This window comes from Trachurus japonicus, chromosome 13 (genome assembly GCF_045865225.1).
Source record: "Trachurus japonicus isolate A0001 chromosome 13, Traja_1.0".
In the NCBI taxonomy this organism is placed as follows: Eukaryota; Metazoa; Chordata; class Actinopteri; order Carangiformes; family Carangidae; genus Trachurus; species Trachurus japonicus.
Window position 1 is genome coordinate 24,127,360 of NC_140919.1, and position 24,687 is coordinate 24,152,046.

General features: G+C 41.5%; 1 protein-coding gene across 2 annotated transcripts in view; it reads right to left on the reverse strand.

Annotated features, from left to right (window-relative positions):
* pdgfd (platelet derived growth factor d) overlaps window positions 1-22,490 on the reverse strand; it is a 55,429-nt gene extending 32,939 nt beyond the window's left edge. Inside the window, exon 1 of one of the 2 annotated variants that reach the window (XM_085795502.1) lies at window positions 21,869-22,490. In XM_085795502.1, coding sequence (XP_085651628.1) covers window positions 21,869-21,986 — 118 coding nt within the window. In that variant the 5' untranslated portion in view covers window positions 21,987-22,490. The remainder of the gene's footprint in view (window positions 1-21,868) is intronic. The other variant, XM_085795501.1, reaches the window with a different exon arrangement.
* Window positions 22,491-24,687: the final 2,197 nt, after the last annotated feature.

Below are 24,687 nucleotides of genomic sequence, written 5' to 3' on the forward strand. Positions count from 1 at the left end.
CTCAGTATGCTAGAGATAACAGCAAATATAAAACATGCCACTATCTATATTATATCAGTGAGTGGTCAAAAACGGGCTGTGTTATTAGTGGGCTTAAACATGCTTTTCCAGTAAATCTCCTCCAAATATGGTAACACGTTAAGTACTGTGCAATACATGCCAATTTGTCTCACTCAGACTCTTTCTTTCATCTTTCTTTAAAACCACTCACAGTTTTTTTTCAGTTAAATAGTTTATCCTAAGCTGATCTCCAAATCATAACTGGCGGTCTGGCGCCTGATGTTCCTGCATCTGTTTTGTATCTCTTACATTGGGGGATTATGAATGTTTACACTGTCTTTAGTGAAATAGTGTTTTTATGGTCTTTATCACCAAAATATAATTGTATGTCTTGGCTCTGTTTCCTACATGCACCATTAAAGGTGTTTAAAGTTTTTTTCTACCACCAGACAGGTTCCTCAGCAGAGGTACAGGGATGGTGGTGTGGTCGTTTGTCAGGAGCTTCAGTCATTGCTTGAGTCACATGACAAGAAGTTAGACCTGCCCTCTGATCAGCCCTGTTTCCTCATCTTCTCGTGTTGGACTGGACACGACAGTGACTCACTACTGCAAAGTTGTATAATAAATCAGGCTGGACTGGGGCTAGTTGGCATGCTAACTTACAGTAAGTAGAAGAAATAAGGGATAGATATAGAATGAAAACATTTTGGCAAGTAAAGAAATATCATTTGTCGCTGAACTCACAACTTTAATAAGTTAGCAGATGTCAATCCTAATGTTGTCCATTTGTGCAAATGACAAAAATGTACATATACTGTAGCATCCTTTAAAAAGGTTTTGCTGCATCTGCTTAATCAAGGGAGTGTGGTTAGAAAGCCTGTGGAAACAAGTGGGTGAAGGACTGAATAAACTGTCCTTGGGCCTGTTATCTTGGATAAATAATATTCTTTCAGAATGTACTGCAAGTAATATACAATAAGTCATCATGTTTTATCAGTTTTTTTATGGTTTCATTCTTTTTTTCCCCAACTCCCCCACAACGCAAGACCTGATCAAAATCTTTAGTATTTATATCCTATTGTAAAATGTATTATACAGGGCATGACCTCCAAACCAGTCCATAACATTTATCTCTTCCAGAGTTGACAGAAAGTTCATGTTCAGCAATCTCAGGAAATAAGATGATGTCACTCGTGCTGATAATATCACTGACAGTCTGACTCACACCCTCAGATTTAACTACACACCCTTACATGCAATGTTTGACACTGGCAATTAAGCTCTCAAACTCCTGATCTGACACTTCAACAACAGTGACGCCGATGCCGTGTGACTCTGTTGTATGTGATGAATGTGTGTGTGAGGTTTTGAGCAAAGGTGTGTTTGTGGATGTGTGGATGAGTTCCAAGAGAGGAAGAAAAAAAGTTCTTCTACAGTATGTATGTATGTACGTATGTATGTGTGCATTTGGATGGATGCATGTCTGCCAGGATGTATATGTGGGTAAATTCTCACTAATTAAACTTGGCTCTCCCACCTCCAGTGCCAGGGTGTGATGTTCTTCGTGGCTCTGAGATCTATTTCTGATCCAAGTGCCAATCACACTCTAATCACCCAGCAACCAGTGTGCATCAGAGACTGAAAAATAGCTCTGTTGAGAAAGTGTTCAACTCAAAGATAAAACAAACACAAAAAAACCCCAAGAAAAGAACTGATGATGAAGATGAGATATTACACTTAATATTTCTCTTTTAATTAAAACTTGGTTTTGGTGAAGTCACATGTGTATGCTTGTCTAATATTATACTTTGCACAAAACAAACCCTATTTTTCTTGAGTGACAGTTTGCATACGATACATTCTCACTCCCATAGGACATTACCTATAACAAGGCAACCCCATTTCCTACATCTTCCATTCCCTGTCTAACATATCCTGTCTGACTTTCATCTTCTCAAAATCAATTCTCATAAGCCCCAGCACCAGCTAACAGGACACACATAATTCATTCACTTTCAGCTGTGAAAAACTTTTCAGAAAAATGAAATGCCGCTGTTCTCGTTCATGGTGGCGGTCCCTGTTTCTGTCAAAAAATAGGTGTTTCAAACTGCTATGAATATGATGGTCTTTCAGATAAAGAATTTAGTTTGCACACACATAGTTGCTAAATGAATAATTCAGTATCTCCTGAGATACTGTACTGTATACACTCATTCGCTCTTCAGATTAGATGGAAAGACCAATACCGCCTTTACCGTAGGTGCAGGGGAATACTATTTGAACAGGTTATATCTTGTGTAATCCATACAAAACCCATTTCACATGGGGTTATGTACAGGACTTTGTCTTGGCCTGTAGGAGCCAAGTAATTTTGTTGACAATTTTGTTTATGTATGGATTAAACAAAGGCGATACAGCATGATCATTACAGAAGATATCAGTCAAGTTTGCAGTCATTGTGCTGAGCTAAGACAACCATCTGTGGGGTGTAGCTTCATATTTACTGTACGAAGACGAGAGTGGTGTTAATATTATTAACTGACTCTCCACCAGAAAGGAAATAACTTCCCAAAGCTACTCCTTTAATAAACGTTTAAGAAAATAAATGAGCAAATCAATTACAAGGGACAGTTGTGACTGAATAGACAGGTGTGTGTAAAAAACATTGACTGAAATGTCAAGGGAAAATCTGTTAAATGAAGCTGTGGGTATTGATAAGTACTGCATAGTTTGCATGCAGCAGTGTAAACTTTTGACCAGTTGACCCTATGCTGCCATGGTTACTGGCTCAACAACAGAAACATAATACTTGTATGGTCTTTCATGAACCAGTGTGGCTTTATCATAAATGAACACAACAATAGCAGTACTGTAACTTCAACCTAATAACTTTAGAAAGAGACAGTAGTTTAAAAATTAAAAGAATAGTTCACCCAAAATTCAAATTGCACTCATTATCTACTCACCCTCATGTGGACTAAGGGCTGGGAGAAGTTTCAGAGTCCTCCGTGGCTTCTCTGAGTTACAGGGGGTCTCGGCGTAGCAGTGCATGTCCATATAACGGTTGCAAATGGATACCAACTGTCCTTGTAACAAAAAGACACACCAAAAGACATCCAAATACCTCTATGCTGCTCGTATGTAATGTCCGTCTTGTATTGAAGCCCGGAAATGCGAAATTTTCCCGAAAAAAATTAAATAAGTCTATATTTCAAGCTTGTTTGCAGCGGATTTTGCGCCGGCGTCAGGCGCAAATCTTGCGAGATTTGGACGGACCATGAAGAGGAGCTTCCTGCAATTTCAATTTTGGGTGAACTATTCCTTTAAGTATTATTATCATTATTGCTATTGTTGTTACAGACCCATTTGCTGTCATTTCATTTATCTTCTGACTTGTTTGTTCATCTGTGTTTGGCAACAGAGTGTAAAACATTGCCCATTAGTCGCTAAACACTATCTACGCATGTGTGTACTTGTGTGTTGGTTTGTGTATGAATATTTGTCATTGGTTGCTTATGTGTGTACAGTGGGTTTGTATATGCACATCTGTAAGTCACTGTGTGGGTCTGTGGTTGTGTGCATGTGAAGTGTGTGTTGGGAGTTGACTCGTGAAGCTGTACTCGCACCCTCAAGAGTATTTCCACCCATGAGAAATAACCAAAGCCTTTTCCATCTGGCTAAATGTTAGCTCAAGGCCTGTGTGTGTGTGTGTATGTGTCAGTGCATGTGTGTGCGTGTGTGTGTGTGTATGAGTGCACATTGCTGTGCTGCTTATCAAAGCCTGTGCTGGCTCCACTGTTTTGCCACTCTCTCATGACAAATCAGCTTTAAATATTCTCCCTTGTTTCTCAGTCACGCTCACACAAGCATAGAGGCATGAAAAAGACAAATACACACACACACACACACACACCGTGGGGATGAACGCTGCATGCCGAGGGGTGTCGGCTTTGGTCAGCATCGACTCTCGCCCTGCAACTCTCCTCCCCTCTTTTCTTCACTTTCTCTCTTCCCTCCATCCTGCACCATCTTCTCTACCTCCATTTCCCTCTCTTTCTGATCGTGACCGAAACAGCGAAGCTTATGTTTCTGTTTCCGTTGACATGAGTCAATACCTGATATAGATTCTCACATCTGAAAATATTTCATGCTCGGAGACAAAGTCAAACCCATGTTAACGGACTGAAACCGGTCAAAAAAACAGTGCTTCATTACCAATATCTCTGTCTTGGTATCTGTCTCCTATCTCTGATCGATCTTACTCCTCTGTCACATTATTATTTTGATGCAGCTTCACCTTTGCTGTTAAAATCTATTAACTTCCATCACTTTCTTTTGTGAAGACACATGGAATGTGTATCCCCCCCCCCATTTTCAGTGTCAAAGTGAGGGGAACTGGGATGCTGGAGTTGAGCGTTGGCATGGAGATGAAGGCTGAATATAGAAAGGACTAGGAGACAGGCAGGACCTTTTAGTAATTCTCTAGTCTAACGAACAAAATGATGATCAAGGAGGAAAATGCATGTTTAAAGAAAGACTGTGTGTGTAGGGGGGATGTCCTGTGCATTAGGCAGGCCACACAGGCATTCAACTGAGAGCTACATATGTGCCAAGGCAGCTGGGGTGTATATATCCATTAATTATAGAGAGCAGCAGGCCTATATATAATTGTAGAAAAGAACACACTACATGCATTTTGTCCCTTCAGTTGGACACGACAGAGCTGCTACATTAGCTTGATGGTCACAGAGCTGTGGTCAGAGAAGTGTTGTGGGATAAAATGAATATGGATTTTCACTTAAATTATTTGTTCAAAAAGCATAAAACATAAGGAAATATATGAAATATAAATATATGACATTCAGTTGAAGTATTCTCCTAACCTAAAGCATCAAAAATAAGCTGCTATTTATCTGTTTAAGAAAAGGAAAAGAAATCAGTGGATTTAACTTTTGGTGTTTGTTTTGATGTTGTAATTATTTAGAGTAAAGTGCTACTATTTTTAGTTTTATTAAAGTTTCCCCTGTGATAATGACCTCTATATTTGTGTTTGCCAGAGGCTGGAAAGTTTTGATTCCAACTGAGAGTGGCCGTACTAGTTAGTTGATTGGGATTGATCTGTGTAGTCTGGCATTAAAATGTTTTATAATATTTCTTAATTATTTTCATAGACACACAGGCAGTTAACCAGCTTGGGGGCAGATGCATGAATGTGTTAAGAAAGCTGGATTCTATAAACAACATAGTGGCCACTTAGTGATATTTTTTTTAAATATCCCGAGCAAACCAAAAAAGTGTTTCCCCCAAGACCCCATTATGAAAGAGACAAAATTGTTGACAACCCCAACAAGAAAAACCAGGTCAGTCGTCTTCCTGTTATACATTTTTTATCTGTGGAGTTTTTATATTTGCAAAACTTTCCCTGAGCCTTGAAAAGCGGGTTTTATTTGCATAACAACATTCCATGTAAAGTCTGTGACCTGAGTTAAGACTATCTGGGCAGAGCCAGCGGAGGGAAAAACTAATACACATGTGTAGAAGAAAGGAAAACTTTTTTGGCTGATATGCCAAAGTTCAAGAGCATTGGGTACCATCTTCTGGACTGGACTTCCTGTAATACACTCATGGGCTTTAGCCTGAGCTTAGTCTGTGAATGAAGCACATCGAACTCTCTGACTCTGACTCTGACCCTGACTCTGTATGAATAAAATCTTCACTGTTGAATGTTGGCTTAAACCTGTGATGGTACATAAGCACCACTGTTGAAACCTCTGCAGACTATACAGAGCTATTACACGCACCACTCAGGAGTCATTATCTTCCCATGTATCTTCTGTAACTTGTGTAATATATTAAGATTTGGCTCGAAACATCTGCTTAGAGACTTCTCTGTTGCTTGGTAACATTAGCACATAGAACTTTCTATTTCAACGCTTGTGGAAAATACTGGCGTCTCTGTGACTTCAGCAGCAGCGCTGTATAGATACTGATGACTCACACGCTGACTGAAATCCTCCACAAACAGCTTCACACATTGAACAACCCGCATGCAAACAGCTCACCAGCAAACACAACCAAGTGTTCAGCGTCCTGTATACATGCAGTACGCACACACTCTTCACAGCCCTCCCTCTTGTCATCTCCTCTCTTGCAGTAAACCCGTAGCACATATCAGGCAGACATCCATCGACCCCTTTTCTCTCTTTTTCTCATATTCTTTGCTTTCAGGTCTCTTTCCTTCACTCCTCATCTTCAGGGCAGTAAAAACTAGAATTATTGCCTTGTGTGCCTCCACTGACCAATCAAGGTGCACTTTACACCCGTCTCTGTCCACACTCTTATATTGGATTATACTGTATGTAGTGAGGACTAGTGAAGGTAACTGATCATAGCCATGAAACATGTTTCGTTGTAATTGGGTGTGTGATTTCTTGAACCGTGGCCAAAGAAATGTTCTGTGGTGACACAGTGATCTTGACCTTTTGTTGACAAAAATCTCATCAGTTCACCCCAGACTCAAGTGAATGTGCTAAAGTCGTAGAAATGCCCTCGAGGTGGTTCTGTGATATCACCTACAATAGATCGACAAAATGGACAGAAAGCCTGAAAACATGATGCTGCCGGCTCTCACTGCTGTGTAGGCATAATTAAAGTTCATCATGACCTAGCACTTGTTCCTGTAACCCCTGCCTGGGGATAATTTAGTACAATCCAAAACACCATAGGGTGTCTGGCGCTTTACAGTCATAGGAGAGGTTACACTCTGTGTGTTTGTGTGGGTGGATGTTTTCGTCGTAAGAGTGTCAGCAGGCGAGAGGTTGAAAAAGCATGTGTGCGCTCTATGAGCACATACCAAAGTTTAAAGGTTTGGAAGATTTTGCGTGCGGGCAACTGGGTGTATGCTTCCCCGTGTGTGTGTGTGTGTGTGTGTGTGTGTGTGTGTGTGTGTTCCTTTGAAGCCAACACAAAGGCATGTGCTGTGACACAGACAGTGGAGGTTAGACAAACATTCACAGAGATGACCAAAACACTGTTTACTGAGCACAGCCAGCCTCATCCGAAAAGACTACACACAACTCAGAGTGGACACAGAGGACAAAATGAAGGTGAGGAAAGGTTGAGAATCAAGAATGAGACAGAGCAGAGATGAAGGACACCGGGATGGATGAGGGAGGAGGAGGAAGAGACAATGATTGAGTGAGGTAGGAAAAGGACAGGGGTGAGAAGAAGAGACTGAAAAGGAAACGGAGGGAGAAAATAAATGTAAAGCCAGAACGGATAAAGGAAAGAGAGGGTGGTGGCAGCAGAGAGACAGATAGGGAAACGCTGCTGCAGCTACTGTACTGTGAAAAGAACAAGGAAAGTCCACAAAGCCCGAAGATACCTCAACACATCAAACAGTGTGTAGGCTTACACCAAAGAGCATGCCTGAGTTAGACTCATAAATAAGAAAAGATACTAACAGCTTTGTGTGCATGTTTGAAGTTGTGTGCATGTTTGTGTAAGTGAGCCACTTGATTTGTTTGTGATGTGTGCCAATTTTGTGCAGAATCATCATTACCTCACTTTTTGCCACCCATCTTCAAAGGCAAAAACAAAGAGGAGACATCAATGGAAAGCTGTGACTCACAATGCATTTGATTTTCTCTTTCTTTTTTTTCTTTTTTTTGGGGGCGGGGGGGGTACTGGAGCTTTTTAGCCGGTCCTTACTTCTTTACCAGCGAGTCTCAATGGTCCTTTTGGGCCTGTGATTAGCATTAGCATCCACTTAGCTTCTGTGAGTGGCTCTCAGCCGTCTATGACTCAACACCTGTCGATGGGGACAAATTAGCCTAATGGGTACAAAGAAGAGGGATGAGCTACACTCTGCCAACTAGGGCAGAAAAATCGTCATTAAAAAAGTTGACGGCTTGTGACATTTTCTTTCTTTTCGGCACATTTGTAATTTGAAATCTTTACTAAAGTATATTACAAGGATGCTAAACAACTTCAGAACAAGCAAAATAACTTCAATTATGTTGTTATCATCTGCAGTGGAAAGAACAAAAATGTTATTTTTCTGCAAAAACAAATTTCTAGATTACAATTTAAAGCCTGTGCCAAAGGTTTGAACTTTTAAGCCACATATTGCATTGCTGTCATGTTTTTACAGCAACTGTATTATTATTATTATCAGTCTTGTTCTTGGAGCATCTTTAGTTCATGTATTTTCTGTAAAAGGATCAAACTGTGCAACAAATAAGAAATGTAAACTGATATTGTTCATTGATGTTTCAAAAATGAGGCAAATTGACTATGCATATACATTTTTTGTCAGTGTCAACACACTACATCATCAAATCCAAAGTTGAAATGCGTGTGAATGGGAATGGGACACAGCTTTGGTCTTGTTTCTACAAGCTAATCTGTGTGTGGCCCTGAGATAACATCTCTGCATTCTCCTTCTCTTAGGACCAGTCCACTTAGCCTGCTCCCGTCCTGCGCTGTGATGTGCTCCTGTTTAACACCTTGGCTAAGCTTGCTGAAAAATGCAGAGGGGGGACCAACGCATTCGCTGAGTCAGCACCGAGGACAGGTCAGTGGAGACATTGCAGCTGAGCGAACCTGGCAGCCGTGACACACAAATGCAGAGGCGGCACACACAAGGCACCAAACACCAAATTATAGACACATTCACATATGGAAACATGCGTGCAACACACACACACACACACACACACACACACACACACAGAAAGAGAGGGAGAGAGGGAGAGAGGGAGAGAGAGCCTTGTGCACACAGAGGTTGTAGAAAGCCAATTTGTGCAGTGATGGCATTAAGCTCTCTGTGCAGGAGACGGGGATGAAATGCATCATCAATGCACAATAAAGCGTGTTTCATAGATTTCACATTTGCCTTAATAACAATGCACTATGGCCAATTAGGTGCAATAATTCCTACTTTATATCAGAGACCTCACTTACATTTATCTTCTCTATTACACAGAGTAGATAAACAAAATAGTGCAATGTCAATAGAGGGGAAAAAGGAGCAAATATAAAGTACCATGGCACGTATGTTAACATACACACTGCAGGTTACACATGCAGAAATTAGGATAATAAAAATCACTCACAAGGTTAACACACAAACTCTTACTCAGGCTTGCACACAAACTGAGTCATGCAGTACACATACAGTATATGGTCTCAATGATGCAGAGGAGGATTAAAAACTAAATTCCCAGAAACACAGTATGTAAAGAGGGGGAAAGAGAAAACAAAAAGAGGAGCCAGGCGGGCTTGATAGATAAGACAGACATCCATGACTGCAAGACGGAGAGAGAGCATACAGTAAGAGAGGAAGGAGAGCAGGTGGGTGTGGGAAGTCAGCTCAAGTTGTAACGACAGATTGTGAGGAGGGTTTGAGGGAGGGGCAGGACTGAGGGAAGCAAAGGATGAGGGATGAGAGGGGCTAGTCCTGGTGTAACCTCCTACACTGTGATGGAGTGTATTTACCAATACTTCATCAGCAATATCCTCCCTGTGTGTGTGTCTGTGTGTGTGTGTGTGTATGAATCCCCTCAGTATGTGTGGCTTGGTGCAGAGCCTTACTCAGCCTGTGCATTATCTTCAATGTTTTCTCTTGCTTTATTACTGGATCTGTGCCATTACGAATGTTAATCATCAAATGTTCCCTCTGATCACTGCTCCCGTTAATCAGGCTGTGAATTTCAGTGTTGTATAAGTCTGGTTTAAGGTTTATTTGAAGGTTGCTGCTTTGTTATACGTGTCACATTGCAAGAAATGCAAAGGGATCTTCATATGTCTAATGTCTGTCAGGTAAGTGTCAACAACACAAACTTGTCTCATAGATCTCTCGAGCTGCTTCTTGTGTGCGCGTGTGTGTAGATTAATGTCAGTCAGTTTCTACATTAAGGCCTAATGTAATGATGTGTGTGTGTGTGTGTGTGTGTGTGCTTGTGAGAGAGTATGAAAAAGTGTGTGGGTGTGGATGTAAGAGTATGTGTGTGTGTGTTCGTAAGGCTTGTTAGAGTAGCAGTTGGCTCCCGCTGACAGCTGCTGCAGTCTGAACAGCAGGGCTGACGAGGACAATCAATTAGCACTGCATCGCTCTCACTCACTCACACACACACACACACACACACACACACACACACACACACACACACACACACACACACACACACACACCCAAAGCCACATGCAATATATCCAGTCACAATGCAGTAAACGTCTAACGTAACTACATAAGTGCCCAAATTGGCTTTGCTTCATATCTCTGTGACTTTATGAAAAACTGGGTGAAATTTCCTGTTGCTGTGCTCTTTCTCGCTCGCTCTGTCTCTCTCTTGAGTGTGTGTGTGTGTGTGTGTGTGTGTGTTAGCTAAGCCCCAGCTGGGGTAGCACAAGTTTATCAAATATCAGCGTTGATCCCTCTAAGGGCCGCTTGGACGCTGTTTGCTAGATGCATGTTTGCTCTCAGCGTTGTGTGTGATGCTGAGCAGATGCTGATGTTTTGACAGCCATCCTGCTTTCAGTCCGTCTGCCTTACATCAGCTGTGTGTCCGTAAGTGTGCGTTTGTGTATGCGAGCGAGCGCCCGGGTCCAGCGTTGCCTTGCATGCGTGTATGTGTGTGGTCGGAGAGCGCAAGGTTAAGCAGTGGTCTGACTGTCAGTGTGTCTCTGACCTTCTCTCCACCACTGGGATCACTTATCCTGCTGCAGGCTCCACAGTAGCACATAACACCATCCTCCTGCCACTTCTCCCCCTCCTCTCCTTATATTTTCTTTCTTTCTTTTTCTTCTTTTTCTGTCTCTTTCTGCCTCTTGCTCATTTTTTCTCCTCTGATATCCCTCTAACATGCCGTATCCTCTTTCTTCTGTGCTCCTCTCCATGCCCCCTACCCCCATTCATCCCTCTCTTTCCTCTCACTCTCTGTTTGTATTCTCCACTTCTTTCTCTCTATTCACTCTCTCTCTACAGCTCCTTCTCTCTCTGTCTCTCTCTGTCTCTGCCTTCCTCACTTTCTGCCGCTGCTCAGATACCAAAATTCAGAGAATTAATGATGAAATGAAAACAGGAAAGGGGAAGCTAATGAAGACAAGAGGAGACGGAGGGAGAAGGAGTGAGACAGCGGGAGAAATGCTGAGATACACAAATGGAGAATCAGAGGGAGTGGAGGGGAATATGGGGAGAAACGCTGACAGTTGGAGAGGGAAAGATAAAAGTGTTTGACAGAAGAGGGGGAAAAAAAAGAATCTTTTTCATTTGTGTCAGAGAGAGCGCCATTGTCAGAGTAACAAAGACATAGCTCTCAAAGTGCAATAGAGGATTTGTCAAACTCTCTCTCACTCTCTCACTCTCACACACACACACACACACACACACACACACACTCATAAAACACATAATATAAATAGAGTGTTTATCTCTTTCCTTCAGCAGGGGCGAATCTCTCGGGGTGAAAGTGGCTCCTGCTCTCATCTTTCTGCAGTGTCACTTCTGACATTTGTCATGTTCTCACCCTCTCTCAGCCCTGGTAACAGAAACCCACTGGCATCATACAGTACAGTACCCTATCACTATCTTGTACCTTTAACGTATGTCAGCAGCAGGTACCCACGGCACTTGCAGCATGTGATTTCTTGGCCTCTGTCTCTTGTGAGAACACCTTCGCCTCTACTTTTCACTTCCGTGTTTTTCAGCGGCTGACTGTTTTGCTATGTCAGGTTGCCTGTTTTCCTGTCTTTGCCAGACTGGATTGTGAATGAGAAATTGGGTTTTGGATGACTACAAGAGTCCATTACAAGGTGCTGTCTGGAATAATTACACTTAAGCGTGATGAATATAGTTCAGTCCAACAACACTGATTATTATTATGTTACAAGGGAATATGCATGCATAGAGTTGATTTTTTTTTTGGCCTTGAGGCTTATAAAATGCTTTCTGAACATCAGCAGTGCCAGGAGGATAATGCAGCAGTTGCAGCAGAGTTTTCAGGTGAGCAATGCAGCAGCAGGAATGACATTAAAAAAAGTGAAGTTACTCTGCCCTGTAGCAATGGATTCATTGGCATTGATTTGAGTGTGTTGAGTCAGTGTGACTGAAGCAGTGCAGCCGTGTTGTCTGCCTCTGCCCCCCAAGCCTCATGGTTATTTCCATTATCTGTTTACCTCAAATTGAATGAGTGCAGCTCAGCCTCCAATGCTGTGTCTCACCTGCTCTCTGCTCACTAAGTTTTTAAAAAAAAATGTATTTCTTTTTGAGGGAGGGACGAGCATGCAAGCTTGACTTGTGTTGTGATATCACCATGTACACAGAGTATTGTAGTTAAAGAGATGTAACAACTCCTCACATTTGGGAAGCCGGGATATTTTTTTACTTGATAAATGACATAAACCACTGTGTACAGTATCATAATCTTCCGTTCACCAACTAATCGATTAATCATCTAATAGTTTCAGTGCTGCTTGGCTTCGTTTAGATGATGCCGCAGAGTCCACTTACTCTGTAGCTTGAAGAGTTACTGAGGACCTTGTCAGTGGACGTGAGGAGTTTTGAAGCAGCAGCTGTCATCGGGGCCATGTGGGCTCAGGCTGAATAGATCCAGATTTTAGCGGACAGATCAACAAACAAACATCACAGACGAAAGCCTTCAGAGGCTCATAAGGGGAAAGAAACCTGTGATAACGGATCACAGTTAAAATCAATCTACCCAGAAGGACACGCATGTTTAGATTACGAAGGTGGCTAATTGACTATGGTTCATTGTCTGCCATACTGTGGCTGTTAACTCTGCTTTTTGCTCACACGGCTTGATACGGATCAGCTGGCTTTCTGTTATTACCGTATCTAACTGAAGTCCATGTAACTGCACAACAAGCTGCACTGAGACCCTTTTAATTCCCTGCACAATTCGTTCAGAAAGTCTGCTTAAATACAACACCTTACCAGAGGGGATATCAATGTAATTAACAGACCAGACGCAACTGTTGTGGCGTTGTCATACACCTGAGTTACTTGTGTAAATATGAAGTGTAACATTGTATTTCAATAGAAGCTGCTCTGGGAGCTTTGCACTGGTCCTATGTGTGATTAATCTGTATGTTTTGTACTGTTGCCCCCTCACTCAGATTTTTTCAGTACAAATGCACCTGACAGTTGGATACATATCAGTCATATCTGAACAGAAAGTCTTCTACAGCTGAGTAGTTTTCTGGCAAATAAATGGAAGTAAATTCATTTGCAGTGTTTGCACATATATTCTTATAGTTTAAACAGTTTTTAGGTGATCAGGCAATGCATTGGTTTCCCTTTGTTAATACAGGCCGCTGCCGTGGGCCAGAGGATACCACCAGTATACACAGTTTGTTCACCACCACTCATCTCCAAACACACACTCACACAAACACCATCCTTCACTGTGGGAGCAGTTCACTACCCAGCTGATCAACATCTTCTGAAAACGGCTCACTCTGTTGTGCACTCTCTGTTTTCTTTCCCCTTCTAATCCTGCATTGGTATTCATCAGTGTTTCTGTCATCTGTGCGTTCACCACCTCACCCCTGCTCTTCAAAACTTCAATATCTTGTTTTTTTTTTCACTTTCACTGCTTATTCAGCACACTCCTCCCCTCTCTCTGTCTTTCTTTTTACACCTCTGTGCTGTCTTTTTTAATATCTATAAAACTATTTGAGTTTGTCTTATTTTATCTCTACTCTCTCTCTCTGGCTTTTTCTTTCACCTATGTGTCAGCTGTTTCTGTGAAGCTCATGTATCGGAAGGCTGCAACATCCCTCGCTTCAGTTCTTTTTCTTTGCTTTACCCCTCTCCACTTTTCATCTTCTTTCAATTATAACCATCTACTTGTTTATTCTCACACTTTTAATTCCCCTTTTCCTCTCCTCCTAGCTTTCTGACACATTTCCAAATACTCCCATTTTCTTCTTCGCCAACTTTGTTCCTCCTTTCATCTTCCCTGCACTTTCATCCACTGGCCTCATCACTTTCTTCATTGCTCCTTGCGTGTCCCCTGTCCTGCCTCTTTCTCCACACACCCTCCTTTCTCTCCGTCTTATTTTCCTGTTCCTCTCTTCTCTGCATCCACTCTGCTAGTCAGGTGGCTGACTGACTACACACTACAAGGTCTAAACATCTGTCTCCCTTGCTCTTCCTTTCAGCCTTGCTTTCTAATTCCCCTCCACCGTCTCCCCAACTGGGCCTAGTTTCAGAAGTGCTTTATTGGCTCGTAAATTGAGTTAATATAGCCAAAGGAAGACAATACCCATCAGTGGAGATCACTGATACCGCAAAGTTCACAAATTGTAGGTAGTGAAAAAGCTGCCATTAAAGCAAAGCTATATAATGTAAGCAGATACACAGTAAGAAAACTGACTCTGTTATATTACACACACACATAAAGAATTAAGTAAACATTTTGAGCATTTATTTACTAGAGCTTCAATAACTAATGTTTCTTATGAACAGTTCAGACCACACAATGAAGTCCTTGTAGCTTTGCTGGTCTCCATTTACCACAAAAACAATAATAATACTAAAAAAAAAGCAATAATGGTAGTAGGGTAGAATAAGTTTAGTTAAAGTCACTGAATCTAGTGTTTTTAATTATTTATTTATTCATTTATTTTACTAGATGTACCAAACCATGTAGACACCAAGGCCACTGAATGTATCTGGGCTATCTGTAAAGGAATTAATTAGTTCTGTAGTGTGTCTACATTTTGTTTTAATAAGATGGATTTTGTTGTTTTGCATTATCATCAGGACAATTGTTGTATTTATAGACTATATTATCAATTCTTTGTAGAAAATCCACAACCTCTAAATGTAATAAGAGACAGTAAACTGTAGTGTCTGATAACTGAATTCACATAATCAGCATCCCTAATGAAATAAAGAATTGATTCTCCATATCTGGATAATCTTCTTCATTGTTCACATTTGGTTTAATTACATTCCCACTTCACTGAGTGTGCACCACTGTAACCTGGCAGTCCCAGTCTGCTGAACAAGGTTTGTCTCTAGGCTTCATCTGTGGCCACACTACTGTAATTTAACAGGGTCATATTAGACTTTTTTTTTTTTTTTCTTTAGTTTTGATCAGATCAGATAATCTGCTGATGTTTGGCACTCTATACTCCCACTGCTCCCCCCTCTAGATATATCTTATCTTCCCCCCTTCCACTCCTCTATTAGTTCTGCTTTACTCCACCTCATCTTTTATACTCTGTCCATTTGGCTTGTCGTTGGTCTTGCTATCTCTCTTTTGAAGCTGACGGGGCAGAAAAGTGGCGGGACCGGTCTTTTAACTTGGCATATCTCTCTCTCCACACCTTTTCCCTCTCCTCCTTCTCTGTGCCCTCTAACTCTTCTAAGCTCCTTTCTAAACTTTCACTTCTCTGCTGCTGCACTCTCCTCCGACAATCTGAGCAGCGGCGCATACATGAACCTACACCTAGATCCACTCAGTTTCCAACAAGGCACATCACACTCTTTATGTGGCTCTCATGTTTGCACACACTCGCCTCCTGTCAGACTGCCCAAGTGGTCACCACCCTTTTTTTTCTCTCTCTGTTCACAAGAGGAAAAGACTCTCTGCCAAACATTTAGAGGTGGGGTAGCTTTGGCTCGTGCAGTGTGTGTGTGTGTGTGTGTGTGTGTTCATGTGGAATGACAAGTGTTTATTGGGGGATTCCCTTGAAAGGGAGATCCTGTAATTGTGTTTTTGTATTTGTGTGTGTGTGTGTATCAGCCTGGGTGGGTGCGAGGGGAGTAGTTCCATGTCGGGTGTCCTGAGTGTGACTCATGAATTCCAATAACCTCAGTGACTCTCCTCCCTGCTATCGCTTGCATCCTGTCATAACTGATCAGGGTTTGACGTGATATGGTAATATGGAGCGACCAGGTTCATGGCCGTCTATTTGTGCCAAAAGCACATCTGTGTTTTACTCCACCTTGCAGAGAAAGAATGTATTACAATAAAGTTTATATTTAGATCAGTATGGTCAAATAAAGTGACTACGAAAACTAGGTATTTGCAGTATGTCTTAAGATTTCATGCTCAAGCATATTGCGATATGTGTCTGTGAGAAACTTGAATTAGTGACTTTGTGTGTGTGCACGTGTTTGTGTATGTGGTATCAGAGGCAAGGCCACCTGCAGTTCTCAGACACAGTCAAGGACCCTGTGACATCACACTGATAGCACCAACGCCCAGCTGCACACTAAGAAAGCACACAATGCTTTTACAAGCAAGATTGTATCATTGTGTTACTGAGTTAGTTTTTAATTAAATGACTATACATTTTATATTAGCCACACTTTTATGAAAATTATGAGTATGGGCCAGCATATCTCATCATTTCAGGGGTCAACATATCCATGTGAATGTGAATTACTCCTGAACTTTATGACTTAAGAGAGTGAATTTTCCATTGTAGACAGTTTTTTTCTGAAAGCCCCTCTCTCTCTTGCCGATGCCAACACTTCATTCTGGCACTGTGGTTAGAACATGTGGGCTAAACCTTTGGGTGATATCGCTTAATTAATACAAAGTATTATTACATCGGCCTTTAAAAATTGACCTCTAGTTGACAAAGGTCGTCCAAATGTATTGTCCTTGTGCAGTTATATTTGTGTGCCAGGAGCGCATCTGTGACACTGTTTGCTACATTATATTTGCTCACAGAGCCAACAGGGTGAAATGGCTTTTGATTAAAAAGAGCTGAAACAGATTGAGGAAGATGGGAAGATAAAGACAGAAATGAGAACAGGAGAGATTGGAAGAGGAGGATCTGGAGAGATGGAGTGATATGTAGCGAGGCATAGACTGATAAGACCGCACTGAGAGAGGAAGGCAATAGATAAGCGAGGAACTACTGGAAGAAAGAAGAGGAGGAATCACAAAGACATGCCAGGAGCCTTTATACAACATACTGTGGTTCTGTCACTGCCAGGAATAGAAGCCATATTCTCTTTTTAACAGAGTAGCAAGTTGCACTGTGACTCAATAACACTTGCATGACACAAACGCTGTATGCACGAAGTCTCTTGTAGTCTGTTTCTTCACAAGATTAACCATGGCACTGACTACAAGTGTGGCCATTCTTCTCAAGCACCATCTCATTTTATTCATACCCAAGTGTCTACTGTTACTGTGTGTCCGGGTATAAAGTGTGTGCAAGTGATATTGTTGCATAACCTTTCATTAATCTCTAAGTCAACAGGGTTGAAAGAGATAACAATGCTCTTAAATCTCCAAAGCATTTCACACATTCCCTTGGACACACAGAGCTCGGCCTCAGTCGGTGTATGAGTTTGTGTGTTTCAACAACAATGATGCTGAACCGCTGTGCCCTGATGCATCAGTGTGCGTGTGTTTGCAAGCAGTGGCCCAGGTGTGCCCTAAAAAATAAACAGAATACACATGCACAAGTCTAAAGAGACTACTACAGCTTCTCAAGTAAGGCTGACATGGTTCATGTGTGTTATATAAGGTTGTATATGAGTTTGTATTTGTTTCTGAGCTTCTGAGAATAGTTTTACTGTGAATATCTGGCTGTCACTAATCAACAGCCAGCACTGAGCTGCTTAAAGGGATAGTTCACCCAAAATTCAAATTGCACTCATTATCTACTCACCCTCATGTCGACTAAGGGCTGGGAGAAGTTTCAGAGTTATCCGTGCCTTCTCTGAGTTACAGGGGGTCTCAGCATAGCAGTGCATGTCAATATAACGGTTGCAAATGGATACCAACTGTCTTCGTAACAAAAAGACACACCAAAAAAACATCCAAATACCTCCATGCTGCTCGTATGTAATGTCCATCTTGTATTGAAGCCCCAAAATGCGAAATTGTTCCCAAAAAAATTAAATAAGTCTATATTTCAAGCTTGTTTGTAGCGGAAGCTCCTCTTCCTGGTTCGTCCAATTTCCTCGCTTCCGCTACAAACAATTTCATTACATTACGGACATTACATACGAGCAGTATGGAGGTATTTGGATGTTTTTTTGGTGTGTCTTTTTGTTACGAAGAAAAGTGGTATCCATTTGCAACCGTTATATGGACATGCACTGCTACGCCAAGACCCCCTGTAACTCAGAGAAGCCACGGAGGACTCTGAAACTTCTCCCAGCCCTTAGTCGACATGAGGGTGAGTAGATAATGAGTGCAATTTGAATTTTGGGTGAACTATCCCTTTAAGAATTAAGCCAAACTTGGCTTAGACGGCCTCCACCTGTGTTGTGAGTGACCAGGTCTCAAATGTCTCTTCAGTGTGTCTTGGCTGCATTCACCTGAGACAAATGTTAAAAGCAGAGAACAGAGGGGCGAGAACAGGGGAGAGAACAGAGAACAGGGGCTTAAATCAGTGGGAAGACTCGCTTGCGTGCTTTATTAGATGATGGGTCGTGATTCCATGCACCCAAAAAGTCAGATGAACTTCTGGCCTGATTGCCACGCCTGTGTTTGTGCACTGAAGTCAGTTGTGATTCGTCATTAAAGACATCCAAGCATCACTCAGAAAGACTGACTCACTTTAGAGCTAAGAAGCTGAGGACATTCATGCAGACGACCAAAGGTCAACATAGTTGGTGCAAAAGTGCCAGTGTTTGACTACTGTAAGCTTGTTTCTGTGCCTGCATACATATCCCTGCACTACTTATACACACACACACACACACACACACACACACACACACACACACACACACACAAACTCACAAGTGCAATAGGTTTTATCCTATCTGGGTCATTTGGCCTCTTCAGCAGGGATTATAAGTTGTTCAGAGCAGAAAGGCCAACTAGTGTCAACTTTGTTCTGTGTGTGTTTACATATGTGTTTTACCACACACGCACGCACACTCACCTTCAATGCACACGCAGACACACTTCAGTGGCAGGCAAAAAGAACGAGCAAAGTGCTGAACAAACACAGTAGAGAAAACCTTGGGGGGAATTCCTCAAAGTGAGCTAAAATATTCTGTCAGAACATTCACACATGCATTGAAATACACAAGGGTAGACAGACACACATACAAGTGCGCTCACACACACACACACCAGTGCAAGTGGACGGTTAAAAGCTGCAGAAACCCATTCAGCTTAAGGTTCACGCCTGATAGAAACACATCTAATCAGCAGTAGTCAATCAAAAAACAGAACTAAGCTCTAGTATTCCACGTAAGCTGACTGTAAACACAAAGACAAAAGGACACACACCTAACGATACCCCCTGGCACAGGGTATTACTGCAGTAATACCCAGACTGTACGCAGTGGATCGAGGGGCTGTGCACCATCTAACAACTGTCTGTCTCAATAGCAGCTATCAGAGTAGATCACAGTCTTTGTGCGACTAAAGATTGTCAAAAGATGAAAAGAATTCACTTTGATCAAATCAGTGGGATTTGTTATCATCAGGATGTAATTGTCAGGTGGCTTGATAACTCTGTCAGCAGGATCTTCAGTGAGTGTCGCTGTCCTTTTTCCTGATGAATGACAGTATTCCAAAAATGTTAGAACATCTGATCTCTTGAACTCCTTTGATCTAACACTGCTGGTCAAACCAGTGATTGAACTACTCAGACAGTTCAACAGTTAAATAAATCTACTGCAGTCATCTAAAAAGCCTCCAGCTTCCAGTTACTGCCAAGATGAAGCATGTTTCAGGCCTGTCTCCAAAGGCAGAAACTTGGAGAACAACACTTGTTGAAATCATCACAGGGACTTCCCAAATTCTGGATTAGTTTGCTAGATGGCAAGTGTAGACAGCTCTGGGTTATGTTCTTTTGATTTAATCTTTGCCAAAATGATAATAATCCTAGAAAAAACTTGCTCCTCAAGGTGAATGGGAAAATAAACGGTTGCATTGTAAATGCTCCCAGAATGGTATTTGCTACCAGAAGTGTTTACCTGGAAAACAAAGTTGAAAAAGACTTTCTGAAAAGACAAATTAAGACTGACTTAAGTCAAAAATATATATTTTTTAACTTGCTCTTTCTAAGTAACATCACATTAATATAAGTAATAACAGCTACTGAGAACATTCTTCTGCAGAAACCAGATGCAGATCTTATTTTTTTTTAAAACAGCTGGAACGTGTAAAAACTTTAATCGACACTGGCGTTAAAGTATATTGGAGATTTAACGCTTCCTTCATCTGATCTACTTTATCTTCTTTAGCTCAGTGAGAAGAAAAAGGGAATTTTAATCCTGCTGGTATCTTGAACCTTGACCAAATAGTCAGTTAGTGCAGCTGTTGCTTTTCAACAGTCTCCACTTTTATTTTGTAACCAGCCATGTCTTGGTCATCACTCGCTGCTTCAATTCTCCTGTATTTCATGCCTGCTTCAACACTGCTGCAGCACAGCTGTGACTGTGCGGCACCTACACTGATGTGTTACATCATTTATATTCACATTTGATTGGACAAGACTCAGCAACTGCTTTTCTTTTGACGGATTGCAATCCACCGGTCAAATATCATTGGATGCTACACTCACTGTTTTGTCTCTATGCTGGCATGCATGACAGATTTCAAATTGCTGACAAGCTGGAGAGTAAACATAAGAAAGATTCAGAAGACCAGAAGTCACTGAAGTGTGGACTACTGAAGTCTTGACCTTTCCCTCCGTGTTATTCTTTTGTTATAAACACACACACACACAGGAGTGTGAGGTAAAACCGGCCTCAGGGGCAGTCGTCCAGGTTAGAACCTAATACAGTGGTATTTTCATGTCTCCCTGCCAAAAGCAACCGTGCAGCTGTGTGTGTGCATGCTTATGTTTGTGTGTATGTGTGCATGTGTGTGTAATCAAAGGTAGCACTGTGACTTTAGCCTCAGGGCCAAAGGAAAAGTAAGCATGGCGCACCTGCAGGAAGTTAGATAGTGAGAGGCTGAGGGAACCTGAAGACTGTGGATTCAGTGAGGGAGAGGAGCAATGATGGAGTCGAGCTCTAGAGCAGCTGCTTGCGCCCAGTTGTCTGAGACGTGCATGCTCCACAGTCACTTTGAGCCTGACAGATGTGACTTTGTGACAGGCTTTGCTCTTCCTTATACTTCACAGCTTCTTTTGCAGACACTCCACATCATTTCACATTTCTCATGTCTCCCCTACGATGCTGCCTGCTCTGCCTCTAAACATTTTTCTTTTCGATTAACCATGTCAGCCATTTGTCACACTCATTAACAGTGGGTGTCTATTTCTAACATCAGGAGACTATTAGTCTTAAGTATTTAACATTATTTGATTTATTTGATTGATTCTTTTAAATTAATATTAAGATAAGATAAGATATACTTTATTGTCCCATTCAGGGAAATTTGACTTAAGTGCATATAGGTACATATATTAAAGCCACAGGACTGACAACATGACAGTAGTCACAGACAGTTAAACACAGCAGCAAGAAACAACAATGAGCATACACTAGTGCATTACAGTTCAAATAATGAGATATACATTAGTGCATTTTTGTTAGTAACATAAAATAGTAAAGCAAGTAAAAAACGTTTCATTAAAATTCTAATTAAGAATCAAAAAGAGAGCAACAGTGGCTTTGTAGACTGCCTCAATCTACTTTTTGTTTTCACCCATAGTAAAGAGGGATTGATCCAATTACACATACATCTTATATTATAGGCCTACAGTTTCAAAAAGTCAGGTTACACACATAACTCCTCTATGTTAAAAACTAGTAATAATTACGCATGCAGATTTTTCCAGAACGTAGTCGCTATATTGATTGCAGTTTTACAAAGCAGCTGTTTCGGTTATGTAGAGTTAGTAAACACACAGGCAGCAAGCACAGTATTCAAAGAATAAAGTAACAAAGGCCGCTCACCGTCTCTCCTGATGTTGCCCCTCATCACTCTGGCCGTGGAGACCTGAGCCATCCCGACCCCGGTGATAGTCCCCAGAAATAAAACCATCCACATCTGGAAAACTACCGCTCCACTCATATTGACAACAAGCTCGTACACGCTTCTTTAAAAACTATTGTAAACCTCTCCTTCAGTTTCCAGTGGCTTCAAATACCCCGCAACCAAAAAAAAAAAAAGTTTCTAATTGTCTAAATTAAGTTTCCATTCAGCGACTCCACGCTTTCATAACTTCTCTCTCTAACAGCAAACTGGAACCACTTGTTGCCGTCTCTGTGCCCCAGAGTGCCCAGATATCCCCAACTGTTTGTCTTCCTCAGGACGTCCAGCCTCGGAGACGGCGAGAGCGAAAACTCTTTGCTCCGCAGCAGCTGCAGCAGTTCGGTGCAGGTGGAGGATAATATAGCACCGATCACGGTCAAACTTCAGATCACAGGCGCCCAACTTCTTATCGCTGTGAATTCACCTCAGTCACCGAGAAATGTCTCGCATAGTTTGTACATTTCTGTCTGACGCGTCTGCGCTGTGAAAGTCGGCGCGTCAAACTTTGCCAAGTTAAGTTGTGCGCGCTCACGGTGCGTGCGTCTGTCAGAATGTGTGTGTGTGTGTGTGTGTGTGTGTGTGTGTGTGTGTGTGTGTGTGTATGTGTGTGTGTGTGTGTGTAAATTATGGGTGTGTAACTGGACGAAATGGTGGGGGCAGAGGGGGTGGTGGGATCTATCTATCTATCTATCTATCTATCTATCTATCTATCTATCTATCTATCTATCTATCTATCTATCTATCTATCTATTCTTTTCATCAACACATCAATATACTACACTATCTAGGCACACTTTCAAAGTCTTTTATACCTCAGAGGAGTCGGTCACCACCACGACCGGCACAGGGCAGGAAACACACCAGGAGCACTTCACTCAAGAGAGTGGAAGTCTCTTAGATTTTGAGTGGTTGGCATAATTCGCTGACTTCAGGAAACAGCTGACATGGGTTTACTTGGATTCGGATGCAGGAGTAAAATTTGTTGTTATAGCGGAAGATAAGGTTTTTTCTTCTTTTCTTTTCTTTTCTTTTCTTTTTTTTTATCCTGGAGGCATCCACAGAATCACGTAAATGGCACCAACCTGCTGCTTGTTCATTCTCTCTCTCCATATTATCTTTTTCAGATCACTCACTCTTTGAAATAGGCTGTCATAACTCATCTAACACAACACAGATTACATGATGGCACTTGTTGAGGAATAAGTAAATCCAGGACGTGGTTTCCCAGGAATCATTCAAAAGGCAGCTCTGTGTAAGCCAAAGGCAGACCGGACCATTTCAGACAGGAATTATGTTTGAAGTAATTTTAGTAAGTAAATTCCAGACTGATTTATCCACCATTGCAAAATGTCAAGGTGTTACATGGTGTACTTGCAATGTCGAGTTTATGAAAGTGTTTCTGGCCAAACTAATTCCCCTCAGTGCTCACTCGCAGGCTGTACTCTCATCCTCTCACTCACTCACAGACACAAGCCATTATTCAAACTGCAAGCTTCCCTGCCAGATATATTTCAAAACATTATTTTATTTCATTGTATTTTATCATGTATTATTTTGCAGTTTTGCACATTGTACGTTAGGCCTTCGTTGTTTAGTGGTATCGTTGCTTATACCTGATACATTGAAAACTAAATCTATATTTAAAAAAATGAATCAAAGCATAAAAAACTAAAAGTAGCCAATAAACAACAATATTACTATGTTTATATTATTAACGTCTACTCCCATTTATAGCTATTATTATTATTAGCTATTAGCTCACTCACTCACTCACGGTCATGTGTATCATTGCATCTAATGGACCTGTATGTAACTGTGGCCATAACTGTTGCTGCACTCAAATTCAAAACACTGCAGCGCGTTGTCCCCCCCCCCTTTAGACTCGAGGTTGCCAGATAACCACACGCTAACTTCAGCTCTGCTCACTCACACTCTAAAACATGTTAGACTGTATTAGTTACTACCTGCAGTCAGAGGGATGAAGCAGCATTAGATCTGTTATCATAGTAAAATATCTCCTATTTCACGTTTCTGTAGTTTGAACAGGTCGTTGATGAATGTTTAGCTTTTCTCTGAGTAACTACGAGCGGAGTTCACATCAACTCAGGTGATCTGCAGGTTATTGTTTGACTTCACAGTTCTGACGTCTGTGTGTCTGTGTGTGCGCAGCGGTGACACACACACACACTGTCTGTAACCCCTCATCTAGTGCGTGTTCTTCAAGCCGCAGATGAAAACACAGAATGAAAACATAAACTTGATATTTTCAGGCTGCAAATTAAATTTTTAAATGTGAATATTCTGTACTATTGTTGTCAGTTAGATTACTATTTCAAATTAACACGATTCCTTAGTCTCTTGTGACATATTGAGTGATTTTATGCTTATTTGCTGTACATTTCTCACAGCTCCTTTAATGTTATTTAGACTTCATAGAATGAACTTGCCAACTTGAGGTTTCTGCTGACTCAGCACAAAGCCTTCCCATTACCCAGCAATTGGCTAATGACTAATGCTGCACCTTTAAAACTTATAACCACTTAGGGAATGATATAGGTTATTAATAAGGGGTGTGGGGGGGTGGGGGGGTTAATTAAAATTATAAGCTATTACACTACCCTGCTGAGCTTCAAAGGCATATGCACCCGGGAATGAATTCAGAAGAGCACTTACAGATCACTAGCAGGCAGGAACGTATCATGCACCATGCGCGCTTGTGTACACATGCACACCGACACAC